This window comes from Acomys russatus, chromosome 11 (assembly GCF_903995435.1).
Source record: "Acomys russatus chromosome 11, mAcoRus1.1, whole genome shotgun sequence".
In the NCBI taxonomy this organism is placed as follows: Eukaryota; Metazoa; Chordata; class Mammalia; order Rodentia; family Muridae; genus Acomys; species Acomys russatus.
Genome location: NC_067147.1, coordinates 53,817,959 through 53,832,163, shown reverse-complemented (window position 1 = coordinate 53,832,163; position 14,205 = coordinate 53,817,959). Strand labels below are relative to the sequence as shown.

Below are 14,205 nucleotides of genomic sequence, written 5' to 3'. Positions count from 1 at the left end.
AAGGGATGAGCTAGTCCTTAACAGCAAGGCTGCTGCTGGGTGCTGTGGTAGCCTCATGAACACAGCAGGCCCAATGTCCTCTCTGTCAGTCATTAGGTGGCAGGCCAGCCCCACTTGGAGCCTCTTCCTCAGCCCTGAATCCCCATAATGAGCTTTCCCCGAGTAGACCTGCAGCAGGTAGCCCCTGAGGCACAATTGGCTCAGTAGCCCCACCTTGACTAGAATTTTGCTTTCTGTTGAATTAGTTGCCTGTTACTGCAAACGTGGGGGGAGACTGCTTATGTGTCCCTGTGGATGTCAGATCTTACACTGGGGCTGGAGGTCAACTCAGGGGCAGCAGAGGCCTATTCTCTGTTGTGTGTCCTTGCTTTGGTTAAGGCTAACCAACCACAGCTCGGACGCGCCCAGGCCAGGCCAAGCATGGAATGAGAAAAGGGCTCACGCCACAGACAGTCTTACCTCACAGCTGGGCTCCGATGGTTTTCAGCTGAGCCAGGAAACACACTTCCCCAATGCAAGCCCTGCAAGGCATTTCCCCTCTAGGAGGACCTGGGTTCTAATCAAGGCTGGCACGCCTACAGTGCTCTGGGCTGCCTGGGTGTGTCGGAACTAACTCATTCAGGGATGAAGACAAGAACAAGTGAGGACACTGGGCTGTCTGTAGAGGACAGGGGCCTGTTCCTTAGGCCAGGCCCTCCCGACTCCAGATCTTTTTCACAACAGAAAAGCCAAATGTAGTTCTCCGTTTTAATGTCAAGGGTTTTGTTTTGTTTTAAGGAAGACCAGATAACCATTCAAATGAGCACCTCAGATGAGAGGAAGTGAGACAGCTTAGCCAGGAGCCTAGGATAGGTATCTACCCCACACAGAAGGATGAGCACCGTACAGGGTCAGCATGCCTTGGCTGGTGTCCAGGCCACCTCACCAGCCCTGGGGACAGACATGATTTGTCCTGAGCCTCATAGGGCTAGGGGCAGACTGGCCTGGTGGGCACAGCTGACCCTAATACAGGCAAGCAATAGGCAACCCAGGCTCACTGTGGTCGCTTAGCCAGGCAGCCGCTCTGAGTGTCCGCGGCAGCCTCTGGCCACTGATAAAGCAGGGCGTAGGCTGGGTTTAGAGTCCTCAGAGGCTACCAGGAGGGCAAGTTGTCGACCCTCAGTTAAAGGAGTTGGCGCCCTAAGGTGGCCTGAGGGTTCCTAAAAGGCAGCTGAAGGTGCTCCACACGTCTTGGGCACTGGGACTCAAGGCTGTATAGACTGGGAGTCTTGTCTGCAGCATCTGGCCTAGGCTTGTTCAGGATTGGAGTGCACATAGGAGGGGCTGCCTCTGAGTCAGGAATCTGCCTGCTGACCTGGGACGAAGCTAGGCTGGTCAAGCTGGGTCAGGCCTTGGCTTCGAGTCTCAAGACTGCCACGCTGTCCTCCTTGCCATCCTCTGAGAGCAGCAGTGATGCTGAGGGCTGCGGTCCCTTTGAGCCTCCATCCTGCACGCTCGGCACCTGCACGGAATTCTCTAAGGGACTCCTCAGCTCCTGGGCCAGGGGCAGGGGCTGGTGGCGACCTTGCCGGTAATACTTCAAGCCATCCAGTCCAGCCCCGGCAAAGCAGATGATGGACAGCAACACAAAGTACATGAAGTAGATGAAGAACTGAAAGAGAAAGAGTTTGGGTGACCTCAGGGTTTGTACCCACCATCCCCACCCTTGCCCTACCTAGGGAATCCTACTGAGGTTCTCTCTCCATCATCCAGGATACTGAGGAGTCGCAAGCCTTGCCCCAGGGTAGATCCCAAGATGGCTGGTTCCCTGCCCCTCCTCTCTCTCTCATAGCATGGTCAACCATAAAAGGGCTATTTAGTATATTTTGCTTCCCCAAAGATCCCCAGAGAACCCAGCATGTGACTGGCATCTGTTTGGTCTTCAGGCACTAGTTTCGGGGAACCGACTTCCACAGCTGACAGAAAGGCTCTAGGACAATGACCCAGGGCTTCTCGTAGGCCCTGGCCACAGTCAAGACTGGGTATAGCCTAGAGCCAGCACTGCTCAGCAGTGACCAAGAGGGACCAGGCAGCCACTGGTCACACACCCCTTCCTGAAGTACCAGATACATTCCCTCCCGGAGAGGAGCCTGACTACTGACAAGTGTACACGAAGGTCCTGGAACCTAGGAGTTGGTCCCAGTGGAGGCAGAGGAGCTTCCTGAAGCCCCCTGAGAACTGTTCAGAAAAGATCACATTTAAAGCAAAGTCAGAAATGCCTATTAGGGACTTTTGTTACCAAAAAGACAGGGTTGACATCCTTTCCCTATTCTTCCTCCCGTGCCAATCAAACCCCTGGATGCTGTGGGCAACACCCACTAGGGATGAGTAGAAACAAGTGTCAGCCAGCCAGCCAGACCCCAGGATCCATTAAAGGTGTGGCAAGCGCTAGGCTTTTCTTTTTGTTTCATGGATCTTGGATCGAAGCAACCAGAGGTCTAGTACAGATACAGCCCAGCTAGAGGACAGGTGTGTGCCACTCAAGAGGTTTTTTTGGAAACACCTGACCCTACCTCAGTCACACCAGACACAAAGGAGGACCTTTCGGGTGGGGCCAGGCAACACTCTGGGGAGAAACTTCAATCTCATATTGTGGCAGTGACCCCACTTACCCTCATAAAGTGAGCAGCAACCATTCGGGGTGTCAGGACCCACCACGCACACACCTGGAGGTAGTGAAGGTAGTCACTGCCCTCTGCACTAAAGGGGACCACACTGACTTTACAGCGCTGAGCAGAAGTAAGATACTCTGCCCTTGGGCACTGAGAAGCCCATCATGGGAGTTAGAACTCCTACTCTACAGAGGGCATGGCAACCTATGCTGCCAGAGCTCTGGGGACAAGGCATTAGACCCCAAAGCTTCAACACACAACACCAAAAGGCCTCTGGCCTCTGCCAACTGCTCACCACATCCAAGCTGCTGCCCTCACACCAAGGCCTCTGGACAACTAAAGCCAGTGACCAGGTATTGAGATCATCTGAGAAAGATTTTTAGAGCAACCATCATGAGATGGGTCAGCAAGCAGCAACAATACTCCAGAAATAAAAAAATAAAAGAAAGAAAGGTAAATAGAGGCATTCAGACCAAAGAAGCTAACCAAGAGGAAATGAAAGATGGACGGGCTTGTGAAACAAAGGGGAATTTATCAGGAGAGACCACAGCAAACATCCATTCCCATCCCTCAATTTCTCCTGTTCTTGCTTCTCTTTTTGGCTGTAGGCTCACTACGTAGCTCAGGTGGCCTTGAACTCGTGCCCCTCTGTGCCAGCTCCCAGAATGCTGGCATTCACTGCATGCCTGGCTTGTGTTTCCTAAGTTATGTTTGCTGGTGTTAAGTGCAATTGATTAACACTCTTAAGTGATTCTGAAGGTATACGGGCAAAACATCAGGGCAACTGGCCTGTCAACGATAGAGGGCACAGTGACGTAGCCTCCACACTACACATTACTTATAAGGCACGTGCAGTCGCCAAATATCAGACCATTGCCAGCTTCTAAAGAGACAGGTTAGCACAAAGTAAATTCTGGTTTCACAAATGAATCCAGGAGAGAAAGGAAAATTAAGACAGCCCGTGAGAATGGCTAAAAGGGAAACATTAACATCAAGTGCTCCAAATACGGGCCACACTCTGTACATTCCAGTGTCAATGGATCTGTGGTCTGTATTCCCTGAGAATGGACCACAAAAAGTGGGCACCAGGAGGCCCTGCCATGACCACCCGAAGGGCTTCCATCCCCCAAGGGCACGAGACTGAAGGTGAAGCTTACTTGTGAGTGAACTTGGAGGCTCAGACCCCGCTTGTCAGAGACCACAAGTGTGATGGAAGTCTTGAGCGCAGTGGCAAGGAATGTGTTGATCCCGAAGACCAATGCACAGAGCTCTTTAGACAGGGAAGATGCAATCTGAAAACTGGGAGGTTAAAAAACAAACAAACATACTGTGATCAAACTCGCTGAGTAGGACAGGGCCAAGAACAGAGGTAGACATTCATCACAGCACAGGAAGCGGAAGAGCTGAACTTGTGATTCCAGGCCAGTCTGATCTATCTAGTGAGATCCCATCTAGTTAAACAAATGAGCCAGGGAGACTCCAGCAAAGCGCCAAGTCATACAAACCCCGCCACCAGACTTAACTAAGCTCCCAGATACAGAACTCCAAGATGCCCACCCACAGCCCCAATCCAGCACACCTGTGCACAGCACTGCCCTCCCCTCCTTACATGCACCCACCAATAGCAGCTGACTCAGGGCAGGAGTGGAGCTCAGAGCACATCTACAGGAAGATTGACTCCAGAAAACCAGGAATAAGAAAGTGCTCTCAATTGAGAGGGCAGGAGTATGGCTGTGTGGCCAGAGGAATGTGAGAGGGTAGTCCAAGTAGGGAGAGAGGCAGGATGAGAAAGCCCTGGGAGGTAGGAAGGAGTCAAAGTCTTCCCAGAAGGGGTGAAGAGTGGGGAGGCGAAAGAAGGCAAGTGCCATAAGGCAAGTATCTGTGTGTGGTGTGAGCACACGTAGGTATGCTACGCACAGTGGAAGCGCTAAAGACATGTGGTATGCTGACCCATGCACATGTATATGTAAACATGGATCGTGAGAGGGGAAGTGCACATGTAGTGGACGGTGTATGTGTCTTGTCTGTCCAGTGACGGGAGTACATTGTCTCTTTTAGACAAGGTCTCACCGTGTATCTCTGGCTAGTCTGGAACTCACAGAGCCCTGTCTGCCTCAGCCTCCTGAGTATATCCTCACACATGAGCATGTGGTGCTCCCTTGGTTCCAGGCTGGGCAGAGTCCCAAGAAAAGCATGCTAATGCGCTCTGGAGAGCTCTCCGGCTGCCAGGCAGTACTAGGCAACTGTGACGCAGTGTTCAGAGGACTTGGGAGAGCAAGTAGGACAAATCCAGAAAAGGGGGGAGGCCAAAGGCAGCAGGACAGGGGTGACGGTCAAGAAAGTGTAAGAAGGGTCCCCAAGGTGAGGATAAGGGACACCAGGGGAGGGGAGGTGGGACGCTGGCTAACTTTAGGTGGTCTGAGGGTCAGCAACACTATGAAGAGGTTCGAGAAGGACTGGTGGAGTTGGGGAGAGAACTGGGGGAAAGGTTGAGGATCCTCTGTGGGTGTTGTGGGGCTCAAGGAAGCCAGTGCAGTGGACACAGCCAAGAGTGTCTAAACAGGTCAGGCCTCCCATATAACTGCCCACATTCCCTTATGCTCCCCACAAGAACCTTCCAGAAGCCCCTCCCCATACCAACCCACTCACGTGGCAATGGGCACAAGGAACTGATAGGCCCCACGGAAAAGCACGAAGGACACGTAGCATGGCCAGATGGTCTTCACTGAGAACATAGAGAAAACCAGCCCAGCCTGGGTGGCTATAACACTTGCGATGACCAGCTTTGACCACAGAGCCCAGCGGATCTTCACGAAGCCCGCAGAGAAGGACGTGATGGCGCCTGGAGGTAAGAGGCATCAGTCATGGCTGAGCTGGGGCAAGTGGAACCATGGGAGAGATGGGTAGGGGATTCAGGCTGAGTTAGGGTGGCTCTGGAGCAGGGGTTGGGTAGGGCGAGGGATAGGGCAGCCTTTATTGGTGGTCTAGCCTAGGGGTAAGAGGTAGGGCTGGACTACAGGCCTGCTAGGGTCGAGCTGGGAAGGGCAAAGGGCCTCCATACTCAGCAGTGTGGAAGCAGCATCTATGGCGCCATTGTATTTGACCTTAGAGTCAATTTCTCTCCACAGGACGTGCACGTAGTAGGTGATCAGGTAGTAGCCAGCAGAGTTGAAGACCCACCAGAGGCACCAGAGGCGCAGCTGTGGTTGCCGAGCGTTTTCCACCAGTTCGCTTAGCATGCGCACCAGGAAGGAGTCCCTGCAAGTGCGCAGCGCACGCTCTAGTTTCCCGGGCTCTGGTTGGCCAGGGCCCGGATGCATCTGGTCCAGCTCACAGGGCAAGGCTCCACGCGCAAGTGCACTGCGGTTGAAAAAGAGGCTACGCTTAGGACGCTTTAGGAAGAGGGAGAGGCCCAGGCTGAAAACAATGAAGCCCAGGGAGATGTAGTTGAGCGTTTCGAAGCACATTTCTTGCAGGGTGACCAGCAGCTGGCCCAGCACAGAGCTGATGAAGACTCCCAGCAGCACCGAGGCCCGTGAGTAGCTGGCCATGTGCTGGTAGCGGGAGGGGCACACCAGGGAGAAGATGTAGGAGGAGTAGGCGATGCGGGCGGCCATAGTGATGCTGTAGAAGACTTCCATGAGTTGCATGTGGATTACGGAGTCGCCCAGCAGCAGCAGCAGCCACACGCACACAAAGCTCAGGCACTGCAGGACCAGGATTGGCTTGTATCGCAGGTAGTCGGTAAGAAGGAAGATTGGCACCAGCACGGCCAGGTGGGAGTAGGGCAGAACAGGGATAATCTCATTGGTCACCTGTGGACAGGCAGGCACTGGTTGTTAGTGACACTGGATGCTCCAGGGAGGACGACAGAGTGAGCACATGAGAGTGTGCCTTAGGGCCCTGTCTCCCTGAGGAGCACTGTATACACCTTCCCCTGCCTCACTACAGATGCCCACATCCAGGCTACTCGGGATTCAAGGAAGCCTAGAAACCAAAATAATCTTCCAGTCCAAGAAACCCCAGGCACAACTTGCAGAAAGGTGGCAGACTGTGGGGGAGGCCACCGTTCATTACTGCGCATGGCTCACGTCACTCCGGGGGTTTCTGATTTGCACTCATCTTAAACCTATGTAGAAAATAGCACAGAGGCCAAAAGAGCCCAACACAGATTCCTTCTCATAGGAGGGAAAGCAAGAGGATGGTATCGGGGGAGCATGGGGGCAGCACAACCGACAGCTAGGCAGGACACACGGGAGGGAAGGAAGGCCAGGCAGAGGACAAGGCCCCCCACCCCTCCACCCCAGGGCTGGGCATGCTGCCCTCAGAATCTGACCATCATAACTTTCCTTAAGGCCAGTTTCTGATGGCCACCCTCACCTGGCTCCTGCTGTGGCACATGATAGGGGAACTACTTGCTGTAGGGAGTGTGTGTGGGCGGGGGTGGGTGGGTCAGCGGCACTGCCTCAGACTCCTCTTTACTGCCTAGGGAGGTGCCAGGACCCACTGGCAGTGTGGGCAGGCCAAGCCAGGTGCCTTAGCCGCCCGCCCCCCCCATGCCCTGCAGGGAGAGCCTCCATCCCAGTGGAGCCCAAATGTCCTCCTGAGCTCTTTCCCTGGGAGGTGGACATGTTTGGGACCTCCTTTTAGGCCAGGGTAAGTTTCAGGAGGGGCCCCCTTAGACCTCATTTTAGATTCCCCCCATGTGTGCGTATGAGTTTGTGCCTGGGAGGGTACAAGTGTAGGCACGTGTGTGGAGGCCACAGTATCCTCCCTCCAGTGCTTACTCACCTTGTTTTTTGGGATAGGGTTTGTCACTGGGACCTGGGGCTCAATGGCTGGGCAGCCTGGGAACTGAGCCCCAGGAATCTGCTAGTCTGCCTCCCTAGCACTGGCATAAGCCACCACATATATCTTCTTAGGTAAGAGCTGAGGTTTGAACTTAGGTCTTCATGTGCAGCTATCGCTTTACTGGCTGTGTGTTGGGAAAGACTTTTTTACTATTATTTTTGTATTATAATTGAAGCTTCATAAGCAAGCTTATTTCTGTAACAGTGATGGTTGACAGCACCTCCTTCACCAAAAGCAAAGAGGTTACAAACCAATGAGTGAGGAAAGTAGCAACAGCCTTCATCCTTCCTTGTCTAGCCTTCTCTTAGGTGCAAGTTCAAAAATAAACCGCCTCCCCGTCTGCTTGCGCTTAAGCTCATTAGCAGAGTTTCAATAGGACCCTCTGTCCCCATGGCTGAGCTTTAAAAAAAGCCTTCAATAATCTCTTTACATAAACGGCTAAGTCCCTGCTGGAGGCAGGTGCCAAGCAAAGGTGGGGCGTGGCTGCTGGGCACAGGCTTTCTCACCAGCACTCCTTTATTTGCGTCCTTCCTCAGTCCCAAAGCAGGCACAGGGTGGGTTAATGAATCAAAGCCAAGGCGCTCTGAGTGCTCATTGCAGTGGGCAGAGGTTAGGGCTGGGCCAAGCCCACATCCAACCCAGTCTCTCTGGCTGCTGTCATCTCCTACCACCTCACCTGCCCATACAGCAAGCTAAGACAGAACGCTCGGAGCCCACGCTGCTGCTCCCCTTACCCTCCCGCACAGCCCAACAACATGCCTGCTTCTCCGTGAAATTGCGGTCCAGGAGGTAGGGTGTGATGAAGCTCTCCCCAGGCCGCAACTGTGCCATAAAGCCGAAGAAGCAGAGATAGAACACTAGGTATCGCCACGACTGGAGTTCCTGGTCCTGCCTGGGCTCTTCTGCCTCTTGGCCAGTAGGCACCATGCTGCCCAGGTCCTCATGGGACCTGGTAACCAAAGACGATACTCTACCTAGAAAGAACAGCCGAGAGTCTGGGGTCAGCAAAGGAGCCCACAAGGTAACCCCTCCTTCCCGATCTTTCCGTTGAGACCCGGTATCAGCCTTGGGTGGCTGCAGGCCCCAGACCCAAATCTTCAACCTGAGAACCACCAGGAGCCCAATCCCTCGGAGCAGGCCAGCATAAGCTCCCACTGTCTTCAAGCACATCAAAGCCTCAGCCATACAGGCCGTATTTAAATATCAATCAAACTCACATTAGCTGATAACCTTACTTTATAAAATTAATTAACACTTAAAGTTCAGCTTTGGAACCGGGCAGTGATGGCGCACGCCTTTAATCCCAGCACTTGGGAGGCAGAGGCAGGCGGATTTCTGAGTTCCAGGACAGCTAGGTCTACAAAGAGAAGCTCTGTCTCAAAAACAAACAAAAAACCAAGTAAGCAAAAATAAAATAAAATAAAATTCAGGTTTGGAAGCACCTCAGACTCATTTCAAGGACTTGGCAGCATGTGGGCCCTCAGGCCTTTGGGGAAAGCCAGCCTCAGCTGGTGTCCAGAGCTACTGCTCGCTCTAATGGCATCCTAGGCGTGGAGGACAAAAGGAAAAATGCTCTGCTAGGCTAGGACACCAGACGTGCGCCAAGACACAACCAAGCCACAGGTGGCCTGTCCAGCTGCAGGCCCAAGGAACCCTGAGTAACTGTGGTGCACGTGAGAACTAAGCTGCTCAGTGTTTAGATTCTGTCCTGAGCCCAGGCTACTTTGGTGGTGGTGGCTATTGCCAACTGTCCTTGCTAAGCAAAAGGCAGGAGCTGCACCCATTCATTAGGACCCTGGCTCATTTGTACATCCACGTCCCTCTACAGGGTAGGTTTGTGTGCTTTGGGCCTTTTGTATGAGGCATTGGTGTAAGTGAAAAGGCAGCTACGGTAAAGCAGTGTGCCTGCTCCTGTGCCTGCTCCTGGAGTACAGGCCCGACAGCGCATACAGGAGCTAGTGGGGCTAAGACAGGTTGAGGCTGTGTGGTGCAGAGCAGCCCCAAGGGTGGAGAGGGTGGCCTGACCCTCTGCAACAGGCTCTCTAATGCCCCCTCTGCTCCTTTCTTTTCTTTTCCTTTTTCTTTTTCTTTCTTTCTTTTTTTTTTTTTTTTTTTTTTTTTTTTTTTTGTTGTTTGTTTGTCCTGGACTTACTCAGTAAACCAGGCTGGCCTCTAACTCACAGGGATCCGCCTGCCTCTGCCTCCCGAGTGTGGGATTAAAGGCGTGCACCACCACCACCACCACCACCACCACCGGCCCCTCTGCTCCTTTCTGCAGCCTGCTCCAGGAAGTGTCTGAAAATCTGGACTAAGTTAAAATCTCGTTCAACCCCTGAGCAGGTGGCAAAGAAAACTCCCCGGATGTAAGAGCTTTGGGGAGGGGAGTTCAGATTCTCAGGCCATTGGACCCTACATTGAGACTTAGGGTGTCCTCTGAGTTCCTACGAAACACAGAAGCTCAGGAAAGAAAAGTGACCTGAGGGCCCTCAGTGTGAGCTCTCCCTGCATACCGTGCAGCTGCTAGGATCGTCTAGAATCCCTTCCTTCAAGTCCTGTTTCTGTGACAAGGGAGAAGCAGGTTGGGCCCCTAAAGAAGCAGGGGTTTCTGGGTTTATTGGGAGCTGCAAGGAAGGGTGAACCAGGGTACAGAATTCCAGAGGTCCAGAGGACGGAATGTCTGAGAAGATGCTAGGCAGCGGGTGGCCCCGGAAGCCACAGGGCCTGGGACAGGACCCACATTCTCATGAGAGAATGGAAACAAGCAAGCAGGCAGGGGGCCTGGCTGGAGAAAACACAAACACAGCCTACACCACCTCAGCTGGACAAACTCTGAGCTCTGCTTTGCTTCGTCTTCACTTTTCAAAACTCCCCCAGAGCTACACAAACAGCCCACGAGGACACAGCACCCAGGAGGTTGGGCAGAGGCATTGACCCCCTTTCCAGAGAGGCCGAGGCAGGTGCAGGCAGAGCTTGACCCCTTGTCCAAGATAAATTGCTAGGGCTAGCCAGGTCAGGCAAATTGTCTGCAGCAACTGCATTTGCCCAACTAAAGAGGGCTAAGTGGTGGCCAAGGATGTGGCTAAGTCTGGGATTCTGTGCCTACTATAGGCTTAGGAACCCCTAGGGACTGTCCCTCATCCCAGAGGTAACAGGAGCATCCTTACTTGGTGTCTCCTGGAATCCAGGGATAGCAGAGGTTATATCAGGCAGATAAAGTCCATATCACTTTATATGCGTAGCCTTCTATGCCCAGCTGAGGCATTGACACCCAAGGAACTGTACTTTTACCCCACAGTGAGAATTCATCATGGTCCTACCTGGGAATCTGTCTGAAGATGCGGTGTCTGTCCCACCACAGCTTAGAAGGGCAACTCGAACTCCCAGGACCCACATGTCATGAGCATCTAGGATTAGCAGACTGGCAGGGCTGGTACGGCCCTGACTAGGACTCAGCCGGGCAAGTGGCGCAGGAAATGGACGCCATCTACCTACCCACCCAGCCCATGCTCAGGTCTGCTCAAAGGGGCTGGACTACATCAGGGGATATTTTGCCATCTTAGTGACAAGGCTCCGTAGGCTAGCCTTGGGCTTTTTAATCCTCAGACCACGTGACTGACAAGCATCCAGGAACACGCTCACAGGGCACACTGGGGCATCTCCTATTCTCTGGGGGAACCATATCCCAAGTCTACAGTCCATTGGCCGATCTGGCCAGTGCACCCTCCCCCCCCCACCCCCCCTCCCGCCCCAGCTCAGGCCTTCCACCATAAACACCCGTTCAACGGAACAGCCTAGTTCCATGGGGTGTGGGAATTAGGGACTGGTCTCTGGTAAAGCCACAAGCTCCATTCCTAGTCCCTACCCCAAGCTCCTGGGACACCCTCTGGCTTGTGCCTGGTCTAAGCCTGGCTCTGAACCAAGGCGGCATAGCATGATAAACCTCTCCTTCCAAAGTTGGTCCAGTGACCCTCACCTCATGCTAGGAGGCAGAAACGGAAACTATCAGGCCCCTTGGCCGCCTCCTGCTGCCACTTTGCTCAAACTTGAAAACATTTTGTAAAGACCCACCTTCCCCAGTTGCAGAGCAGCAGGGACAGGTCTGCCAGCCTCCCACAGGCTTTGCTGATGTACACTGGATGGACTAGGGGTGGAGGGCTTAGAAATGTACCCTTCCCAGAACTTCTGGTTCTGGAGCTGACAACTCCAGTGTCTCCTGGGCAGGGCACAGCCCAAGCCAGAGGAAAAGCTACTGCTCAGGAGAATGGCCCAGAGTCCAGGGTCCTCCTCAAAAATCTATCTTCCACACTGTCGCTAAGGGAAACACAGGCCCAAACTCTTGTTTGGCACAGCCTCTCATTGGCTGGTGTAAGTGGCTTCAGCCTGGATTCTCAGCCCCTCCATGAATGAATGCTGAGTTAGCTCCAGGCTGCCCCTGTCAGTTTATCCCACACCACGGAGGTAACTTATCCACTCCCACAGAGCCAAAGGGCCCAGCTCTGATACAATGCTCTCCTTCTCTACAGCAGAGCCCAGGCTGCTCTTCCTAACAAAGCTAGGCTCAGCTCTGCTCCACTCGGCCAAAGCCCATTCTGAGAGGAAAGATGCTCCCGGCACAGCAGGGAACACAGTGTTGTTCCATAACTCTTGCAATCTCTTCCAGGCAACTGAAAGAAAACCCTTGACAGCCCAGGAGGGTTGTGGTGTGGGGGAGGGGCGCTAAGGAGGAAACAAGCACTGTGTTGCATGCTTGCCTGCCTGGTTGACTGTATCTTTGCCTCGGCAGGCTCAGATGCCCGGAATCAACAGCTTTCCTCAGCCCATCCAAATCGCAGGCCTCTCTGAACGAAAAAAAATGGGCAGGTGCAAAGGCAGTGCCTTGTCGGAGGGGATATCTACTTCTCAGGCCTGAAGGATGCATGAGGCTGGGCAAAGTCAAGGGGTCTCTGTTCTGCTGAGTCCATCTGGGCTCCTCCAGGGTCCTTCAGTCTCCCTAGGAGGAGACTACTTCTTTAGAGACAAGCAAACAACTGAAAGGACTTAGTCCAGCCTCACTGAGAAAAGCCACAAAACAACTACCACTACCGGTACCTTCAGATCTGCTTAGGTTCTGACTCACCCGCATACTGAAGACAGGCAGGTTGGGGATGGGCACATTTACACAGGGTGAGGAGACTCGTGAATACAGTTATGCCTAGTTATTCCTGATCTGAGGAAGGTACGTTGAAGGCAAAAGACCTTCGTTCCAGATGAATGACAGGAGAGAAATGGATGCTCAGAGGTCCCAACAGGCAGCCCTCGTGACAGTTCCTCAACTATTTACCCAAGGGTGCCCGCCAGCACTCAGACCACTGCCCGTTGCCTCGGCTAGTAACGCTGAGGTCCTCGCCTGTGCTCTGTATTCACACAAGGACCCTAACACTCGGCGCGCGTCCTGTACCCACCCTACTGCTCCTATGCATCCCAAAGACTTTTGCGGGTCTTCCACCCAGCAGATCCCGCATGCGCTTTCCACTCACTCCACAGGCTCTCAGCACGCCACAAACCCTGCCGGGAGCTCCGCAGTAGCACCCGGGGCACCCTGGTACTCTGTAGTGTAGTACTCAGCCCGAGCCCCGTTTTCATCTTCAGGACGCCGGAAAGACCAGAACCGTGCCTTGCACTATTCCATGTCTCCCCAGTCACTCATAGATTGGATACGAGGCCCCCCCAAGTTCTGCGCCCCCACAGGCCCATACCTGATTCAGCCAACAGCCGGGGTTTTGGGTCGCGCACACGCAGACTACAACACCCACAAACCCGCGAAAAGGCCCAAGACCGCGTGGAGGGGCGTGGTTATCTAAACTGGTCACCCCCCCCCCGAAGGTGTGGCCATCGTGGTGGGCCGGGTAGCGCAGCCGCAGAACTACAAGAGGGCGGGGCAAATACCTGAGTACACCCACAACTACTCCCACAAGGAAGTCGTGCATGTGTCCTCCACGCGGTCACTGCCTGAGTCATGTGGTTCCCTGAAGCGCGGACAACCTGCGGTGCGCCTGCCAGCCTGTGCCCTCAGTGCCAACACCTCTAGAGTAGGCCCCCTTCAGTGCGCTCGCCTTGTGTGGCTGCTTCTGTGCTTCCTTCCTAAGCCGACACTCTCCGTCCCCCCTACCCCTACCCCCGACCCCTGCATAGACACCCTTTCTTCCCCGCCCTTCTCCACTCTGACAGCTCTTCACCAGGTTCCCCTGGGCCCTGCAGCCCCCCTTTCCTGCCTTAGCCACTTTTTGAGCTCCCTACCTGGCCAGCACAAAACCGGGGCGCAGATCACAGCAGACACTGCCTGATCTAATCGAGCGCAGAGCACAGAGGTGATCGCGGGGCCTAGGACCAAAGCCCCACCCCGGGTCCGCCCCTGACCCCTGCTGGCCTGCAGAAGTCTGCGCGGACTCTTTCAGGCGCGTCTGAAAAACACGTGTCCCATGCCCACCTGTTAGAGGAGTTCAGGGGCCAAGGGATTGGCCAGCCACAGACTGCTGGCTAGAGTTGCACTGCCTGTACCAGCTGTGTACACCCTTCGTTTGGGTACTAGTGTCTTTGGGTTCCGAGGACACCGATGGACCACGCTTGGCTACGCCGGGAGACTTAAGGCGCACGCATACTTAGAGACACCCCGCGCCCCCTCGCCCCCACCTCACTCTCTTATCAGCCAGACTGTTAACAGAGA

At 54.0% G+C, this 14,205-nt stretch overlaps 1 protein-coding gene across 1 annotated transcript; it reads right to left on the bottom strand.

Annotated features, from left to right (window-relative positions):
- Positions 1-1,196: 1,196 nt before the first annotated feature.
- On the bottom strand, positions 1,197-13,815 carry Slc19a1 (solute carrier family 19 member 1). The gene is made up of 7 exons (XM_051153284.1): positions 13,779-13,815; positions 13,238-13,404; positions 8,262-8,476; positions 5,713-6,466; positions 5,301-5,493; positions 3,809-3,950; positions 1,197-1,651 (listed from the first exon to the last, which is right to left on the bottom strand). The coding sequence occupies exons 3-7, from the start codon at positions 8,427-8,429 to the stop codon at positions 1,385-1,387; spliced, it is 1,524 nt and encodes a 507-aa protein (XP_051009241.1). The 5' UTR covers positions 8,430-8,476; positions 13,238-13,404; positions 13,779-13,815; the 3' UTR covers positions 1,197-1,384.
- Between the last annotated feature and the right edge of the window lie 390 nt (positions 13,816-14,205).

Coding starts and splice junctions, on each gene's coding strand:
- Slc19a1 (XM_051153284.1), bottom strand. CDS start 8,429: ATGGTGCCTACTGGCCAAGAGGCAGAAGAGCCCAGGCAGGACCAGGAA. Junction 3,951..5,300: donor TTCCTTGTGCCCATTGCCAC/GTGAGTGGGTTG, acceptor TTAACCTCCCAG/TTTTCAGATTGCATCTTCCC. Junction 1,652..3,808: donor GCCTCCAAGTTCACTCACAA/GTAAGCTTCACC, acceptor TTTCTCTTTCAG/TTCTTCATCTACTTCATGTA.